This window comes from Parambassis ranga, chromosome 1, assembly GCF_900634625.1.
Source record: "Parambassis ranga chromosome 1, fParRan2.1, whole genome shotgun sequence".
NCBI classification, from domain to species: Eukaryota; Metazoa; Chordata; class Actinopteri; family Ambassidae; genus Parambassis; species Parambassis ranga.
The window spans coordinates 12,030,215-12,049,081 of record NC_041022.1 but is presented as its reverse complement, the minus strand read 5'-3'; the positions used below and the strand labels follow the sequence as shown (position 1 = coordinate 12,049,081).

The 18,867-nt window shown below is 42.3% G+C and overlaps 1 protein-coding gene across 6 annotated transcripts in view; it reads left to right on the top strand.

Annotated features, from left to right (window-relative positions):
- Positions 1–18,867, top strand: part of adgrl3.1 (adhesion G protein-coupled receptor L3.1) — a 103,990-nt gene that overhangs the window by 51,658 nt on the left and 33,465 nt on the right. For 4 of the 6 annotated variants that reach the window (XM_028399765.1, XM_028399749.1, XM_028399757.1 and 1 more), the window contains exons 6-11: positions 813–827; positions 1,880–2,668; positions 13,051–13,509; positions 14,267–14,370; positions 15,105–15,290; positions 16,725–16,763. In XM_028399765.1, coding sequence (XP_028255566.1) covers positions 813–827; positions 1,880–2,668; positions 13,051–13,509; positions 14,267–14,370; positions 15,105–15,290; positions 16,725–16,763 — 1,592 coding nt within the window. The remainder of the gene's footprint in view (positions 1–812; positions 828–1,879; positions 2,669–13,050; positions 13,510–14,266; positions 14,371–15,104; positions 15,291–16,724; positions 16,764–18,867) is intronic. The other 2 variants (XM_028399772.1, XM_028399741.1) reach the window with 1 other exon arrangement.

Sequence of the window (18,867 nt, the reverse complement as noted above, 5' to 3'; positions counted from 1 at the left end):
TCTACCGTGTTCACATTCCACTCAGTCCCCAAGGGACTAAGGTGGAATGAAATTCATATGTTTAAGAGGTTTCGAGCAAGTGTGCACATTTCATTGCAGGGCGACACCAAGAAGCCTTTGCTTTGAATATAATAGACAAGAAATAGGTGTTGGGGTTGAAGCAAACTGGTACATTTTGTATGCTCCCACCTCCACACACAGATGCACATTTATACAAAGAATCGCACAGACGTACGTGAGGTAGACAAAGCATTAGCTCTCCCACTGTGCATCAGAAAGCATTTTACCGTGGCAGTTTTGGCTGGTCTGCTGAAATGCAATCCCAGTAATCAAATCAATTTTCTGGTTTTCATTGCTCTCTTGCTATTAGCATACATTAAAGAGCTTATTATCTCAGGTCGTTTTGTATTGCCATAGAGTCCAGTGTGGAGTATGTTTGTGTTTGTGCATGTCTGCGTGTTTGCTCTCAGTTCGCCCGATTCCTTTGACTGCTTGACGTGTGTCTCCGTCCTCCCCATATGTACGTATGTGCGTGCAACATATGTGAGAAGCGGTGCTGTCAGATAGCTTCCCTGTTACAGCACAAGACTCCTCAGACGCTTATGTAATGTTATTACCAATCACACATGGAGAGCATTCTGGCACTCTCACAAGGTTAGGATGAAATATGAGGAAGATTATGGAGATCTGAGATTGTATTATCATGATTTCCTTATTATTGCATCATTAATCTATTTTTGTCTCTCTCCCTTTTCTCTCTCTTGTTCTCTCTGTTTTTTCCTCTTTAAATCTTTTGCCCATGGCTCATGCAGAAGTAGAACAAAAAGGTAAGTCTGTGAAACAAGCACGCCTACATTCACGCTTATGCACACATGCTCAAAATCTGGGATTGGGTGTCACTTTTTGATGCCAGTGCCTGAAGCGCTTTGTACCTCATGGCAGCATGACATCCCTTTCAAAGTCAGTGCTGCTATATTAAGACAGCTTGATCTCAGCATATAGAGGTAATTTAGAAACACTGGCTCTCATTAGGCACACTCGAGGCCCATATTGTTCCATGGAATTGTGTAGAATGTCACTTAACAAACTCTCCACAGGCTGAGCATATTTTTATAATGAGCCATTGAACACAGAATTACATTGACATTTAATATTTCAACTGTTTGCCTGCGATATGAAAATGATCTGTTTTTGAATAGCCAATGAAAGTTTAGTCAATATTTCCAGGCATTCGCGTGGGATCTGGAATTATATTATCCAGAAGAATGGGGGGAAAAAAACCACAGTGCACATCTATAACATCTGTGTGTATCTACAGTGTGACAGCATTCCAGTTAAATTGCAAAAAAGTTCCTTTGACACCGGCTTCCCATAATTTACTGCGTTTCCCACATCCCTCATAAAATGTGACCCCGGTGTTCCAAATGGGAATACTGAGCATGGAGTGGGAAAAGAATTAGTGTAGCAACTGCAAAAACAGCAGACAATAAAAGATGTGCTCGCCTCTACAGTTGGTTGTTCTTGACAGAAATAGAAAAGGGAGAGTAAGGGAAGAAAGAGCTGTGAGACTAATGAGGAGCTGAGGAGGGAGGGAGAATTGGGAATAAAGGGAAAGGGTGGAAGTAGAACAAAATGTGCCATTTTCTCCTCAACTCTTAGCTGTGTGAGCAGGGTATTATCTGTTGAATAGAAGTCATACTGTTGCTGTTCTTAAGAATGACAGTGACTATACATCCGAATCACAACACAGTAACCCGATCGTGTCATCTGCATTCAGTGGCGGTTGAGTTGAAGTTAAACAAGTGTAACATTAAACATGTTTTACATGCATTGTCAGGAACATGTGTCTCATGTTAAAATGTTGTCTTTAACCCCTCAGTATTTCTGTGCCCTGGCATTCTGCGGGGAGTATACCAAAGTGAACATCTCTTTGAGTCTGACCACCAGTCCGGTGCATGGTGCAAAGACCCTCTGCAGGCTTCTGAGAAGATTTACTACATGCCCTGGACGCCGTATCGTACAGACACACTGACAGAGTACTCATCAAAAGAGGACTTCATCGCAGGCCGTCCCACCACCACCTACAAACTGCCTCATCGTGTGGACGGGACTGGCTTTGTGGTCTACGACGGCGCTCTGTTCTTCAACAAGGAACGCACGCGCAACATTGTTAAGTTTGACCTGCGTACGCGCATAAAGAGCGGTGAGGCCATCATCGCCAATGCCAACTACCATGACACTTCGCCGTACCGCTGGGGGGGCAAGTCAGACATCGACCTAGCTGTGGATGAGAATGGGCTGTGGGTAATTTATGCAACAGAGCAGAACAATGGGCGCATCGTAGTGAGCCAGCTCAACCCCTACACCCTGCGCATCGAAGGCTCCTGGGACACCAGCTACGACAAGCGCTCAGCCTCTAATGCCTTTCTGATCTGCGGAGTCTTGTACGTCGTCAAAACCGTGTATGAGGATGATGACAATGAAGGGACGGGGAACAAGATTGACTATATGTACAACACTGACAAGGGGAAGGAAATGACAGTTAACATACCCTTCCCAAACTCCTACCAGTACATAGCTGCAGTGGATTACAACCCTCGAGACAACCTGTTGTACGTGTGGAATAATTACCACGTGGTCAAGTACTCGCTGGACTTTGGCAATAATGGTAAGTCCAACTCCACCTCATAATGTTTTCTTCTTCATTTTCAGTTTTTATTTCTGAGAGATGCTTATTTTAAAAGTTTCCCCTCTAAATATAGCAGACAGGCTGTGGTGTGATTTTTGTGTTTTTTTTTTTTAATCTTGCTTTTTGTGTTGTTGTGACATAAGGAATACTTACCGGCACTAATCTTCCGCAAATAATTAATTTGAAGAAATAAGAGCAAGGAAACGAAAAGTACCATCTGTACTGTCATTTTTTATTTTTTTATTTATTTTTTTTCACTTGTGAGTTCAGTTCCTCAACCACCACACTGGTGGTATCTGTATCAGTCATCTGCAATCAGACAGAACTCCAGAGTATTTCTGCAGCCTGGCCTGGAGTATCACCAATGGTGCTATGCAGGGCCTTTCATCCCCTTACTGTAAATGCCTTTTGCCTTTTACTGTACTGAACCACTTCACTTCCCAGCTGCTTAACAAATTATAATGCTTTCCTGCTGAATGGAGTGTCTGGAGGAGGAAGAAGAAACCATTAAAGCTTCCATGCTAGACATCCGTTTAGGAGGACATTTTGGAGACACTTTGACCTGTGTTTGTTTTCACCTTTCACCCAGTGATACAAAAAACTGACCAAAACCTGCCAATGTCAGTGCTACAACACAAGAAAACACTGATGATTTTTCATCCATTTCTTCTCTGCAGAATGTGGAGCGATTTCAGTGTTCACAGTAACAGCAAATGCAATGACAAGATACAATTTGAGGGGCTTTATTTGTAGCAAAAATCAATGTGTGTTTGTTCGATGTCAAAAATCTTTTCATGATTAATTACCACTGTGAATAGGTGGGAGCAGGCATTTTGTTGATGTGACCCTCTGGTCAAACAAAGGTTAAAGTGGAGGAGTGTCTTACCTATTTTCACCCCCTGGCAGAGAAGGTCAGGAATCCAGTTGACTGATTTATATCAACCAACAGTACAGGTTTTAAATATTAGTGCTGTTTCTGTTTGACAGAGCTCAGAATGCCATCTAACCTGATCTGACCTTCTTTCGACTCTGAGGGTAGAGTCCGCCCTCCCCTGCTTCTTTCCTCAGGATGGAAGGGCTTGGGCCTCTGGAGCCTGAAGGGCTATTTGCCCAGCGTAATTGCCTTTCAGCACCTTTCTATGGAGTGGTCAAGGCAGTCTAGCTGCGTGTCTTATTAAATGATGTCTGAATTAACTCATGCTCTTACATGCAGTTAGGAGGCGCAGTACAAGAAATTATGGAGAGGGGCAGCATTAAACTTGGTTTCTACCGATTTGTGTGTGTGTCTGTGTGTGTGTCTGTGTGTGTGAAAAGGCCATGCTGTAAAAAGTGTGTTTACACATGCATAATTATGTGCATGCCTGTGCGCTAATGTACTTACAGTATAAGTTTGTGGCTCCCTATTCACAAGTGTGCCTGTGTGTTTATTGGTGTATGCATGAGAGTGTGATCACTCTCATAATGTAGCTCGGGGTGTCTCAGGAGGCTCTAAAGAGGAGATCAATGGGGATTCAATGTGGAGAATGACCTCCAGTGCACAGCAACAGGCCAGACTGCTGACCAGCGGGAGATAAATACATACAATCAATGCAGCTCTGCTCTTTCACTCTCTTCCTGGCTTCGCTCTCTCACTCAATGAAGACAAGGAATAAATTAACTACCTTAACTGCATGGTTTGCTCATTCATCTGAAAATGAGGAGACTAGTCAATTCATTGAAGTTTTATTTTGTTAGCTCTTGACACACCTAATGAGTAACTCAAATGAATTCAAAGATTACTTCCTATTTAGTTTCTCCGTTAATAAATTGAGCATATACAGGATTGTGCAATTTCCTTTGGTTAGTCCATTCAGGAAACAGAGCAAGGAAAGGGGCCATTCTGAGGGTTTCCACTCATTATGACGTGTAGCTTAATGCACATGTTGTTTTTGTTTCAGCTCATGTGGACTTCTTAAGATATAAAATGAGACAGGAAATGGGCCATGGTCTTAGAGGAGGATGAGGTAGGCCACTGAGGACTGAGTGTAATTGGGGTACGATGCAGAGAGCGCCGATGTTGTGTCTGTTATGCCGGATAACAAAAGCGGATGGTTTCGTAGAGTTCACTCTGAAACACTTGCTTTGGTTTAAGAGCAGACACGTGAGGGTTAACACAGTTTTTACTCTGGAAGTCTTGAAACTGGAACAATGAACACACGTAGAAGTACTCATTTATTATTAGAATGAGGATGTACTTAGCTTAAAGTCTGTGTTTTTGTGTTTTTGTATTTCCGTCAAACACATTAGCCCAAATCAAATTCAGTCTGTTTTCCTAACCCCATTTAAAAAGAGTAGAAACATTGTGTAATACGATCATTAGGATGGACAATACTAACGTAAAAGGGAGAAATAATTAAAAACTAGCTACTTAATGCCCTTTCAATTAGCTGAAATGCACCACTGCAGCTGTAAGGTAACACTAACCGTAACCCATAATGAAACTGACATTTATTCCCTAGTGTTGCTTATGAACAGTCCATGTTAAAGTCATTGTTTTATACGTCTTTCTCCAGCATCTATTTTTAGTTGGGATCGACTGGTCTGGTTTGGTCTGGTCTGTAAGTGTCTTGTCCAACACAGGCCTGTGTATCACAAGAGGTTTCAGCATTAGAATTTAAACATCACAGTGAAGAAATAAATAAAGCAGGTTTAGTTCACCTTGGGCAAACAGATAATATAAGGCTTTCTCCCATGTATTCATCACACCATTGATGCAGCAAGCAGCAGAAAATCATCTTTTTGAAATGCATATTCTTTCTCCCTTGGTACTTAACAAGAAAGTGAACTGCCTCTTCTACATTTATTGTTTTCCGTGTCTGTTTGTGTTGCTTCTTTCTTTGTCTGTTAAATCCCCATTCTTTCTCTCCCTGTCTCTCACACAAACACATACAATGGCAGGAATCTCAATATTTCCTCTTTGCTTCTCATAGATTTCAGTGTTTTCCTCTCTGTTGTCCTTATCTCCCGCCTAATCTGCCCTCCTTTTTTCCTGCTCTCAACCCTTTCCCACATCACACAGTGCCATTTCATGGATTGTACTTAGATGTATGTATTATAGAGGGCCTGGTGTGTGAATGCCTATATAAAGTCAGAGTCAAAGTCACTTGTCTCTGCATCATCCCTTTCTCCCAGCCCACAATCCCCAAACACTCTCTCGCTCTCTACTGTTTATGGAGTTGTTTCATCATGTCTTCTTACATGCATATTATAGAGGCTTGCCCTACGCAAGCGGCATGGCTCCGATGAAACATTTGAATAATTTATCACCTCCAGTCTGCCTTGCCACACTTTAGAAAGTTTTCCCAACAAAGTCGCAAAATTATTCATGTTATCTGCATCGTCAGGATGGGAGGGGCAAACAGGGATAAAACTGAAACCCGTATATGCGCCTTTCATTTCTTTGTTTTACTCATCATTTCTCTCTCTCTCTCTCTCTCTCTCTCTCTCTCTCCTACCATTCTGTCTGTTTTTTCGTGTTCTCACACATTTAAAAGTACATTTTTTTTCTCTTTCTAGTACTGTGCCTTTAACATGGTGATCAACTTCAGGTCTCAAGCTCAAATTAGTTTGAAGTGATGACATGAGATATTGAGATATTCTACAAAATAAAAAGAATATGTACACAAAAATACAAAATACACCCATTGTTTCATAGATGTTATAACAATGCTGCACAGATGTATTGGATCATCGTAACAGCGATTTTAACTTTTAAAAATACAATCCTAAAAAACTATCCGTCACCACAGGCAAACAGTTTAGTCTCAAAGGCAACATTGCCAATCTTCATTAGAGCAATCAAACACTTGAATTCTATTTTAATCTCTTAGATACACACTTATAGAGAGCTGACCTTTGCTTGCCACTCTGTACAGTTACGGAAATTTACAGGTTCACCTTTGAACTCTTAATGGCTTGAATCACAGAGTTTCATTTCCTCAGGAAGTCAAGCATGGAGTATCTATTGTCTTTACTCCCTTACAGCCCCTTTTCTCCTCTCCTCTCCTCTCCTCTCTTCTCCTCTCCTCTCCTCTCCTCTCCTCTCCTCTCCTCTCCTCTCCTCTCCTCTCCTCGTCACCAGATTGCAATCAAGCAGCAGGGCTAAGTCATGCAGGAAATCATGGAAACAAGCTAAAGTGGAGAGAATAACAAGAGTTAATGGTTGAAGTGGAGCCCCTCTCTCACCAGATCACTGATTAGACTAACCCTGCACATTTTTGTCACACCAAACTGTGTGTGTGTATGTGGGAGTATGTCACATATCACTGTGTTCTGTGTGTTAGGTCCTTTAGACACCACTTGAGATAATACAGCATTGTCAACATGAAGCCAGGTTTACTTAGTGTGTTACAAGGGGAAACCCTTTGTTATGTTATAGCCTTACTTTAAAAAAAAAAACTAAATAGAAATATCTTAGTTGTTGTTGTTTGTGTGTCTGTTTTTTTACATATATTTAGTCTTTTTAAACCACTGCCCATAATACCATAGTAAATATTACTATACAGAGCATTATAAATGCATAGTGTTCACATGTTAGTCTGCTCTCACACACTCCCTCTTATTTGTCTTCACCACCTGCACCTTTCACCTCTTTCACCTCCCTCCCTGCCTGCCTATCTCCCTGTCTCCCTAATAGTTTGCGACATGCTTGTCCCTGCAGAGACCAAGCTCTGCATCAGTGAGTCTGCCGCACCTGTTCCTTACCTGCAGTGTGTCCTTATCGATTGGATAGCCCCAGCCAGGCCCTCTGCGTGCATTTGGCCTGAGCACCACTTCTCCTCTGCCAAACAGCAGATGCCAAATTAAGCAGGCCTGGCCAGGACAATAGGGTGGAAGGGAAACCCACAGCCTTGCAGGAAGTAAATATGAATCAGAGCAGCAAGCAGAGCATGACATAGCTGTATTGTATTTTTGATTTTGTTTTCAATTTTTCTGGCACTGTTAAAGTATGTGTTATTTGTCAGTCTGCTGCAGTTGTATTGAGGATCTTCTCCTTTCCTCCTACCTTATAAATTTGTCAATCACTACGTGTAAAATTCACAGGTAAAAAACAAAGATGTTAAATTATAAATGATAGGACATAATATTGAATAGCCACAGGTTCAGTTGCTGGAGGCTGCGGCTCTAAAATCGCATTAAGAGGATTTTACTGAATGCCCTCTAGTTGTCCCCACAGATCTAACATGAACTCATTTCATATCCTGTACAGGAAAAAGCCACATGCACTTTTAAAAAATAGTATTAATTCCTTACATTATTAAACACAAAACAAAAACAGAAATTTGGCCTGTCCCTGTAGCTTTTTTTTTTCTTTTTGCTTTGAACAAGGGAACTTCCCCTCTGATTAAGAAAGCAGCATGTAATTGTCAAACTTGCTGCAGGTGCCTCTGACCTCAGCAGAGAGTTGACATGATTATGCAACTGGAAAGCCTGCACAGGGCTGAGCAACGATGTGCCCGTATGTGAAACTTTTTAGTCTTGAAATGCGCTGGTGCCTGGCAGCCATTTTGAGGGAGGCTCTATTAGTTGAGGTTGTTTTTTTATCTTAAAGTATCACTGCTTTGAAGTGTTCCATTCTGTCTTATCAGCAGGCTTGAGCCACTCGCCACAAGCTCTGTGTGTGTATGGCATCGCCCATACGTGAGTGTGTGTGTTTGCCTGTGTGTGTGTTTTGCCCAGTGCACAACTAAGTAAAAAAGCAAGTGCCTGTACAAGTGAGTGTGTGAGTTTTTGTGTGAGTGTGTGTGCTCTCCAGCCATAGGGGTAGTGCGTTATCGCAGTATGCAGCCCTATTCAGTGTGCTACTATCCAGCCTAGAAAGCTCTGCGCCCTCCAGTCAGATTATCATTTTGCTGTTACCCCTCTGGATCCATCCCTCCCTACTCTTCAGGACAGCGTGTGTGTGTGTGTGTGTGTGTGTGTGTGTGTGTGTGTGTGTGTGTGTGTGTGTGTGCAGTAACTTTTTAAGCTAAGTCAAGAAGTAATCATCTTGCATATTAACAAGTGTAACAGACACTTAATCTCAGTTTTGTGAAACTTCTGTCTCAGTTCAAATGCTTCACTCTTCTTCTCTCTTACTGCTATTTTTTTGTATTTTTGTGGGAAAGTTGCCAGTGCAGTGGAAGTTTGTTTTTCCATTTCTCTCCCCCTCTGCCTTCTACCTTTTGTGTTGTGGATTTACGATCCCTCTGTTTACCAAGTGAGAAGTCAACAAGAGCATTCACGGCAACAGAGTACAGGCAGAGACAGGCAGTCTAACCCACATAGAAAAACATTTGCCACACACACACACACAATGCTGTCTTCCTGCATGTGAGATGCTCGTGTGCTAGCATCCCTAGCTGACTGACAGCATCTCTTCGGCCCCTCCAGTGTGGTGACAGATGACAACTCCAGGAACAAGTTTACTGCCAGCCTGCCATTGTCTCACCTTCCCCCTGGGCTCGCTACCGGTCAGGAAAACAAATAGAATAGAGAAGAATAGAATAGTTGGCCTGCTGACATGAATGTGTACATTTCTGTACACATTCAAGTGTGTAGTCAGACTCCTTATGTGTTTTAGCTTAAAAGCTGAGATTGTTTATTCTTGAATGGGAAGTGGCAGATAACAAAATTATCTCCCAACAGCCTGAATTAGCTGAGCTGCTGCTTTCAATCGTTTCAAACAAGCTTCTTCATCAGATGAAGTTTGCCCAGCAGATTTGAATAAAATTAGGTCTGGGCAATTATTCGCTCTTTCTGTTTATCTGCTTTGTTGTACAATTATGCTGTGATAGGATCATATCGTGTTATTGTTTTGCAAACATATATTATTATAAATACTTCTTGCGAGATAATTGTTACATTCTTGAGAATTCTGTTCTGCACCTTGAAAGGCTGTGCCTATTTCACTGCCCAATGATTTGATAGTTTTACATTCATTTGTCATTTTGTGATATATAATTGATACTGAAAAAATTGCATTTACTGCAGAATCGTTTTCAAGCCCTTCACACTGCTTTGTAATAGAGTAGTTAATGAAAACTCTCAAGCACAGCAGATAAAAGGGATAAATTCTCAGTCATGCCACCATATGTTTCCTGAAAAGCTCCAATTGTTGCCATTCTGATTGTGCATGACTGCACCTGCTTCCTGGATACTCTTAACATGTGTGGGATTGATCGCTGAGCAGTTGGCAACAATGCAGTTTGACTTGACAAAATCTAAATACCTACTTAACAGTATCAGAGTTATCCACACAGATGCTAGTAAGTGACAATTGATGTTCCCCTGTTTTATAACAGGTCACCCATCAGAGAGAAATCAGCTTGTACAGCATTTGTAACCATGCTTTTTTTTCTCGTTATTGTGGTATCCGCTTTGGCAAAGAGCACAATGTTTAGGTTGGCTGACATCATGAAGTTGTCATAAGGCATTTACTCAAGGTTTTCTAAGCTTAAACGCAGGCAGATATGTCAGTCCCTGTGAGTAAAACCTCTAGCCTTCTCTCTATAAATGTTTCATGAACCTGTTATGTCATGTTTCTCTAGTTCCCTGCAGCCTGTTTCACAGCATCGTGAGTGATGCAAGTGATGAGTTTATCACATTACAACCTACCTATCTTTTTATATAAAATGCTGCAGAATACAGACTCAGAGGAGGGTACGTATTGGGAAATGTGGAATTTGTCGAGTCTGGATCTGTAGAGTAGAAATGTGTGTCTAAAGTTATATGTGAGCGATAGAATCTGATGAAAAATATCAAGAGAGAACTGCAGAGGAACGAGGAGAGTCATGGGTAGTGAAGTGCTGTGGCCTCTTGCTTGCTTGCAGACTTTCGTGTTACCTCACCCCAAGCTGCCAGCCGTTGTGTTTTCTGCCCTGTACTCAAATGACAGCAGACATGAACCTCAGACACACACACACGCACACACAAACCATTACTCTTCTATTGTTGTGGCAGAACCCCTAATGGAGCTTCCCGTTTGAGTCCAGATAGGCACACACATACTCAGTCACTGCTTCATAAATACACACACTCACACACACGTAGATTGACAGCTAGTCCCTAGGCCTCTGCTGCCACGCATGATTGATGGCAATGTTCCGTGGAGAATGCATGAGGCAGGGCGGCAGTGATTCAGGAACGGGGAGCAGCACAGTTTAGGTACGGAAACACTCCACTGAGTAGCGGAGGAAGAGAACAGAACTTACAGGGAGGGGGGGGTTACATGGCTGTCAGTCATCCAGACAGACAGACAGAAAGAAGAACTATGGAAAGAGTACGGTGTCTTTAATTAAACTTAAATTCCACAAGAAGGAATGACTGCAGTTCACAGTCAATAATATAAACACCCACTCTTTTACTGCCACCCACACACTCAGAATTCATTCTCCACTCACATACCCTTCATCACCCCTTAAGGAACAAACATCAAAAAACAGACACCATTTACCAAAAACAAAAGTAGAGACTAATTTTATGCACATCCTGAATCAGACCTCACAGAAGTCTACCCGCTTCAGATGAAGAATTGTTGACTGATTAACTGAAAACTTGCTACAAAACTTGATGTTATGTTACTCCACTTACAGCCCCAGTGTCAGTGACCACACTGTGCAGCACACGTTATGGCCTAAGGCACGGCAACTCCTTAGACAGAGAAACACGAATGCTTTTGCTTTCCATTTTTTGCTGTACATCATAAAATGGGGGCAGGCTTGCGACTGCATAAGGAGTGTTCATTTCTTTACTACCACAGCTTTCAACAAACAGGCCGCTGAGTTTTGAGAGCTCGGTGGACTTCATTAACCAGGAATCATGTAGCATGATGTTGATGTATTGCACACAGGTTTAAAGCTGAGGATGGAAACCTTCTGAGGCAAGTGCAGCCAGGTTCAGGTCTTACAGTAAGTTAAAATATTTTCCACCAGTGACTAAATGTCAAAAGATTACAAATCAAAGATAGATCTGTTGATGGAGTAGCTTGTTGTGAAGTTATAAAAATCATTTGGCAATCTAGGAAGGTTGTGTTTGTGTGTTTACATCTCTGTATGCTTGCCTTTAAGGAAATCCAATAGCAATAGTTATTGCTTTTTCAATAGCAAGATGAAGCCTATTTTAACAAGCAGAGTGTGCCGCAAACTGTTTTTAACATTTCTGTTGAACATAAAAGAGTCAGGTGCGACAGCATAAGTAGAATCTCTTGTGGTGGTTCAAATTTAATACCCAGATGTTTGTGATTACAATTTTCTAAAAAGGTTCTTAAGTACAATTCACTCTTAACCACTAGGTGTGACAGATAAAGCTGTTCTGTGCTTTGTGAGATACAGATTTAGAAAATGGGCTGCGTCACTTGTGTACAGTATTACACGTAATTACAATGAAATAATTCTAAAGTAATGATGGGAGTGATGGGAAAGGCTGTAACTAACAATTTCCTTTTTACCCAACTTTCATTGCTGCAATATTGATTTGTACCATGTGTGCCTTAAAAGCAGCCTGAGTGAGAAACACTGGTAATACAAGAGGGCGCTAACACTTCACAAACGCATGCTTGTATCCCTCTCTTCTTCTCTCCTTCCATCATCCCATCCATTCATTCTTTATTTCCATCTCCTAAACAGGGCCTGGACTGAATAATTGAGCCTTTTTATAATGAAATATTGACAATAAAAGAGTGTGCCATATGCCTTTAAGTAGCCTCCCTGCCTCTCGTGATGTCATGGTGTTATGAATCATGCATGACACTCAAAGAATGTTTCTTCTGCCAGGTTAGGCAGCAAGAACCACTCCTGTGAACCAGTCCCATAGGCGAGACTGCTAATCCTGTGCAGGGAAAAAACCCAATCATTAGTGTGGCTTGGAGTTGGAGATTTGTTCATTTAAGTAATGCAATTATTTGTTTTTTTGTTTCTCTAATTGTTGTTGTCTGATTAGAAGCATGCCCCTGTACTTGAGAGTGATAAATGACCCCCACAAAGATCTGGCATATGACTGCACTGACAAGGGATGAAACAGTAACATTGGGAAGTCATCAGAAACATGAGCTACTCCCTGTCAAAGCTGTTTAGTGCTGTGTAAATGATTGCCTGCAAATGTGTTTGCGTCTGTCACTATATTATTTATCCGTGCTCGCATCACTCGGTACTTAATGCAGATGGCTTGCTTGATCACTGTTCTTTCAACTTTTTCATTCTGGGAATTAACTTTGAACTCTTGTCCAGGCATCCAGGACTCAGCACAGCTGCACACATCCAGGCAGTTTGCTCCTTATTTAAGAGCTAAAGTTTTGTATTTGTTTGTTTTTTTGCAAATTTAAACCGTCTCTTCCTTCTTGTTAGATTATCGTCCACCTCCTATGATGCCCCCTAACCGAGGAGGAGGAGGAGGAGCAGGAGGAGGAGGTGGAGCTGCTGCTGCTGCTGGTGGTGGTGGTGGTGGTGGTGCAGGTTCCTCATCTTCATCTACCAGCCGAGCTACCACCACACGTTTTCCTCCCTACTACACCACCCCGCGGCCTCTCCTCACCACCTCCCCTGGCCAGCGTTACCGAACAACTACGACAGTCCGTCAGCCCATCCAGGTTCCTCCGGGGGGTTCCTCATCTGATACCAACCAGATCCCTGATACCAATCAGAAACCTGGACGATCCCCGCCAGTACAGGTCCCTCCGGCAGTCCCACAACCCCCTGCTCTGCCGCCGCAGGACTTCTGCAGCCCGAGGTTGACCGCCGACATATCATGGCCCCGGACACAGCAAGGACAGACGGCTAAGCAGCCATGCCCTGTAGGGACACTGGGTAAGGAGGCTAGATGTGTCACTGGTGTGATGTATGTGTTAAAACTTTGTTCTGTTTATGTGTGTATGTGTGTATGTGTTTGCAGTAATACAGTTTTACCTGTAGTGTGTCTATATACAAACAACAAGGCATATTTTATCAACTGCATGTGAACCCTATATATCCATGTGCATATGACTACTGGCTCCAGTGTCCTGTGTCCATTTGAAGTAACAGTTGTGCCCGTCCTCGGGAGCTAATACTATGTGGACATAAGATGTAATATGCAAATGAAATGTAAGGGCATTGTATAGCTGGGATGGGGAAAACCAAGCAGATGGGGACCACTGTTACAGACAGCTACTCCATGTTTCATTGCCACAGTGGCAAAAGATTGTCAAAATAGTTGGTGTGGGTGGAAGTTTTACTTTACATTGCATTGACTGTTCATGTATCAGATAATCGATTTTTCATGAAATAATATATTATTTATATGATTTTTTTTTACGTATGTGATCTGAGTTTATGTGTGCGCGCTCTAGTGGAACCCTCAAATTCTCACAACATGCACAGTATTCCTCAGGACAAATTCTACCATTATTATCAATTAGCTCACATGACAAATAGATGATACTTTAATAATCCATTTGCTCATCCTTACACAGGCAAACACTCCTAACACAAGATGCTTAGTGAACCCCAGGCACCTTAAGAGTCTTCATGTCTCCCGGTGGATGTCAGGGCTGTCTTACCCAGTTTTCTTTGCTTGTCTTTGCAGGCGTGGCCACGTACGTCTGCATGGCCCATTTGGGCTACTGGGATCCCCAAGGCCCCGACCTCAGCAACTGCACGTCACCCTGGGTCAACCACATCATGCAGAAAGTACGTCTTAATGCTGTTCTGGCTGCTGCTGCTGCTGGCCCTCATGGCTCCCAGTGAGCCCTTGTATAAGGAATGTGATATGGATATAGTCCTGGAGCAATGTTTTTTCTTGCGCATGGTGAAGCACTGACCACAGAAAGGGATTTAGGCCATGTATCCATCTTCATTTGTTAACCCTCATGTTTGAGATCTGAGATAGAGGTATGGCTGTAGGCAGAGTAGCAAACAACATGATAGGCTAACAGGCATGGGGGATTTTACAGATCCTTTGAGTTGCCCCAGTTACCATTACACATGCTTATAGAGTTGGCATTCTGTTAGGCTCTATTTATTCAATTAATGTGTTTGTTTTTTCTAGAAAAGCCTGGAATATTGTTCCAGTGAAATCATCATTGCATCTCTTATGTCTTAATTGCATTTTATAAGTGGCTGGACACACAACAGTGCTGCTCCCCCATTTAAACGAATCATTTTTTCCCTCTCTTCTCCTGTCTTTCCTCTTCTCTCCTTCCCATTTATTCACACTTCGGTCTGATATCCCATTCATCCTTCACCTCTTTTCTGTCCTGTCATTTCTGCATCTGTCATTTTGCTGCAATTGCCTCTCTCTTCCTGTCCTTTCACAAAACTTTTTTTCCTCTTTCCAACTTTTTTTTCACTGTCATCTATCTTCCCTCCTTTTTTCCCCCCACTTTGTGCCTTTCTCCTGCGCCGTCATTCTCTGTGGCTCACAGCTTCGGTCGGGTGAGACGGCAGCGATTGTAGCCAGGGAGCTGGCTGAGCAGACCAAAGGGCTTCTGCGTCCTGGCGATGTGCCATCAACAGTGAGGGCCATGGTCCAACTGGTCGAACTGCTCGACGTCCAGCTTAGGAACCTCACCCCCGGGGGCAAGGACAGCGCTGCCCGCAGCCTCACTAAGGTATGACCTCGAGAAACAGGAGTTTGAGTGTAATAGTGAGTGACTGAGATATACATGCAGGTGTTATCATAGAGAGGTTTGCAAATTAAAATGTAGAGACAGAGTGAAGACGGGGGCTCTTTAAACTTAACACTGCAATGGATATCATCAGTGTCTTTTGCAGAGGTTAGAAGTTTGATGAAGAATCATAAATCACATTGTAGAAATCCACATGATAAATAGCTGCTTTTATACATGTTTTATCCTTCTCTGTGTGCAGCTCTCTGAAACAAGTTAACATTATGGGTGATAGATAACTGCTTTTAGTCTTTGGCAGGGGTCCTCAACTCTTTTCAGATCAGGACCAAAATTTAATAAAAGTCTGCCTCGGCCTGGGAGTTGTTCTCATTAAAGCGTACACTACAGGCTGGGGACACATTTTACGTCATTGTTTAATGAACTTCAGTCTTTGAGCTACAGCTATGAAGACACTGTTGACAATCTGGCCTGAGTGCTTACTTCAGGATTACATTAATGGAAACTCGATCCTGAGTATGCAAAGGATCTGTTATGCTACAGCAATAGAAAGAATTCAGTACTTTGTTCATGTAGGCATTCAATTACAGTGAGTTAAATCACTGGGGAAAGGCTGACTTGACCGGCTCTCTGCTGGCTAATTGACTGACTGACCGGATGGTGGACTCTTTTCTTGATAGTCTCTTGCTGGGGTCAACAGTGATAGGCGGGGTTTAGCAGTCAGACTGACAGCCGCTGCTTAGATTTAGCTGAGGCCACTCGGTCTGCTCTATTCTCTCTCTTTCCCTGCTTTACATCTTCTCTGCTCCCACGTATTAATTCACAAAGATGTGTGAAGTGAATACATACTGGAGCACGTGTAAGTGGAATCAATTAATCTGTGTTTTCCTGTTGACCAAATGGCCTATTAAAGGTTGAATTTGTAGAGGAAAAAAAAGGTCCTCCATAGAAAAAGAAAATGTTCCTCCTGATTTCAATAATGGCCCAATTACATATATCTAATTGAGTAATACACCGGCTTATTATGCTAATTTTTTGTTAGGAAATCGAATATGACCAATCATGCACGAGTGGCATTGTAATTAATGCAATCAATTCACTTGACAGCGGACGCAGAGAATGAATAAAAAGAGGGATGGAGGAACAGAGCAAATTATTAAAAACAATCTGGATGAAAAAGGGAAAGAAAGATTATAAAGAAAAGACAATTACAGTTGAAGGAATAAAGAAGGTGAGTGAGGAGAATAACAATAATATTTTTGCTGCCAAAGACTTTTTTGCGCAGTGTTAATGAAGTGGGGGTGTGTGTGCCTCTGTGTGTGTGCCTCTGTGTGTGTGCCTCTGTGTGTGTGTGTGTGCCTCTGTGCGTGTGATTGAGAGGTGTTACATCGCTAACAGCTCAATTGTTTGAATTTGCAGCTTCAGAAGAGAGAAAGGTCCTGCAGGTTTTTCACACAGGTATTTCCGCTCTGTGGAATGGTTGATTACTTTGCCACACCATAGTCCCACATCTTCTTTTTTTTTTTTTTTGTAACACTCAGCATGTCATCTGCCAAGCAAGCTTCTGCGTGTGTGTGATCACACATTACACAATTCTAATTGCAGCAAGTTGTCTCATGATCTGCAACCCTTCGGGGAGGATAGTCGTGTTTTTAGCTGGTCTGTTCTATTGAACGACAGCATCACTGGAAACAAAGTTGTAGTCTTCTCGAAGGGTTCGCTGACATTCTTTTGTTTTCAATTTCAATTTCACTTTTTTTTCTTTGCATTCAGAATCAATAGTACTGATAAAAGGCCATGATCAATATCAATAATAGCTCATCTGTTTTGCAGTTCTGTCTGCAGAATTGTAAACAGGCTTGCCTTGAACCAAATGACTCACTATCCATCTCCATTCAATGAAATGCCCTCTCTGTTGCCGTAGCAGAGAGAAAGAACTGAGCATGATGGATATTCTGTTCAGTTATTGCTTGATCATGGCCTCGCTGCCTTAAAAAAAAAAAAAAAACAGCTTTGTGTGTTTGTGTGGCTCGCTATTCATTTATTTTTCATCCTTGTTGCCGTGCTCTTGTATTGATGTTTGTTTGTGTTGACGCCATGGGCTTCGCACACTGTTAACAGCAAAAATCTAAACATCAGTTTAGGCATGTTTTTGGTCAGCTAAAATCACTGTTCAGAACATCAAACGACCCCACCTTCTGCAACCATGTGTTGTAGATAGACTGCAGAGTCTCTCGTTTCCTCTGTCTGCACCCCCCCACAAACACACACGACTACACACACACACACACACACTTGATGGGGTAGCTCTTTTTCTCCTGATGCAGGCTTTTTTCCACTCTCCCCCTGAAAAGTCTTAACGTCAGCACCAGTCAGCAATGTCACATCATAGAACATGGCTTAGGACTATATGCAAGCTGACACACACACTCGCACAAGGCGGCACACACACCGCAAATATATAAATATATTTTCAACAATGATCTTATGCTGTCACATCAAAACAGTCAAGACATTTTGATGCGTTTCCTTAATCCAATAAACGATACTTTCCAAGGAGGGGGTGGGGGGGAGGTTGCTGGCACAACAGCTCATTGCAGGTTAAAAATCAAAACCACACACCTTGGGGTACTGCAGGGGGGCTGCGAGTGATCGATTATATAATTAGCCTTAGTAATGTGAAACAAAATTATACCAACAGTCCCTTTACTCTGCCAGATAGAAATGTGCGTGATTAGGGATGTGGTGTGGTGCTGCCCTCTCCTCGTTAATTATCTACAGCACTAATTGCCAAGTGAGGAGAAGTGGGCAGGAGGTTTGGGTTCTTAATAGAGACAAAAAAAATAATTGAATTCTCTCTCCTTTTTTTCTGTCTTCTCTCTCCCTCTCACACTTCATCTCCCCTCCTCTCTCACTTCGTTTGGGGAACTGGGGACTCGTTTCATGTATACTAAATTGGCAATTTATTCATGATGAAATTGGTGGTGTGGAGAGGCTTTGATGCTTTAGGGTGGATTGATGGAGGGGGGGAGGTAAAGTCTGCAAGGTAAGAGGAAGAAGAGAGACAGAGAGAGAGAGCGACAGGGAAGGTGGGACCACAAATTAAGCAGGAACAAAAAAAAAGAAGTTTGAGTTACAGAAATGAAATGTGAACAAAAAAAACAATAAAAGATGGCAATGGGGAGACAGTGATGCTCAATGACAATGTCTAATTTGCCCTCTATTTATGGATGGCGGGTCAGAACATGGCATGCTGTGAATTTAAAGCCTGATTTAGCTGCAAACTCATCCTGTCAGGGAAGACAAACTTCAACAACAACTGACAGATAAGCCTGCTTCTCTGATGAAAACATTTTCAAAACATGCATTTTCAGAGCTCAGCCGAGCGAGTAAGAGGAAAAAAATCCATCCTTTCTTCTTCTCTTGCTTTTTTTCAGTTCTTCTAACATCCTAACTCCGTCATTTTACATGTTACTGTGCACGCGTGTACACATACTGTACGTCCATGTGCCCGTGTGCCTGCTTTCCCCCTCGTGTAGCTGGGAGTATTAGACCGGCCCAG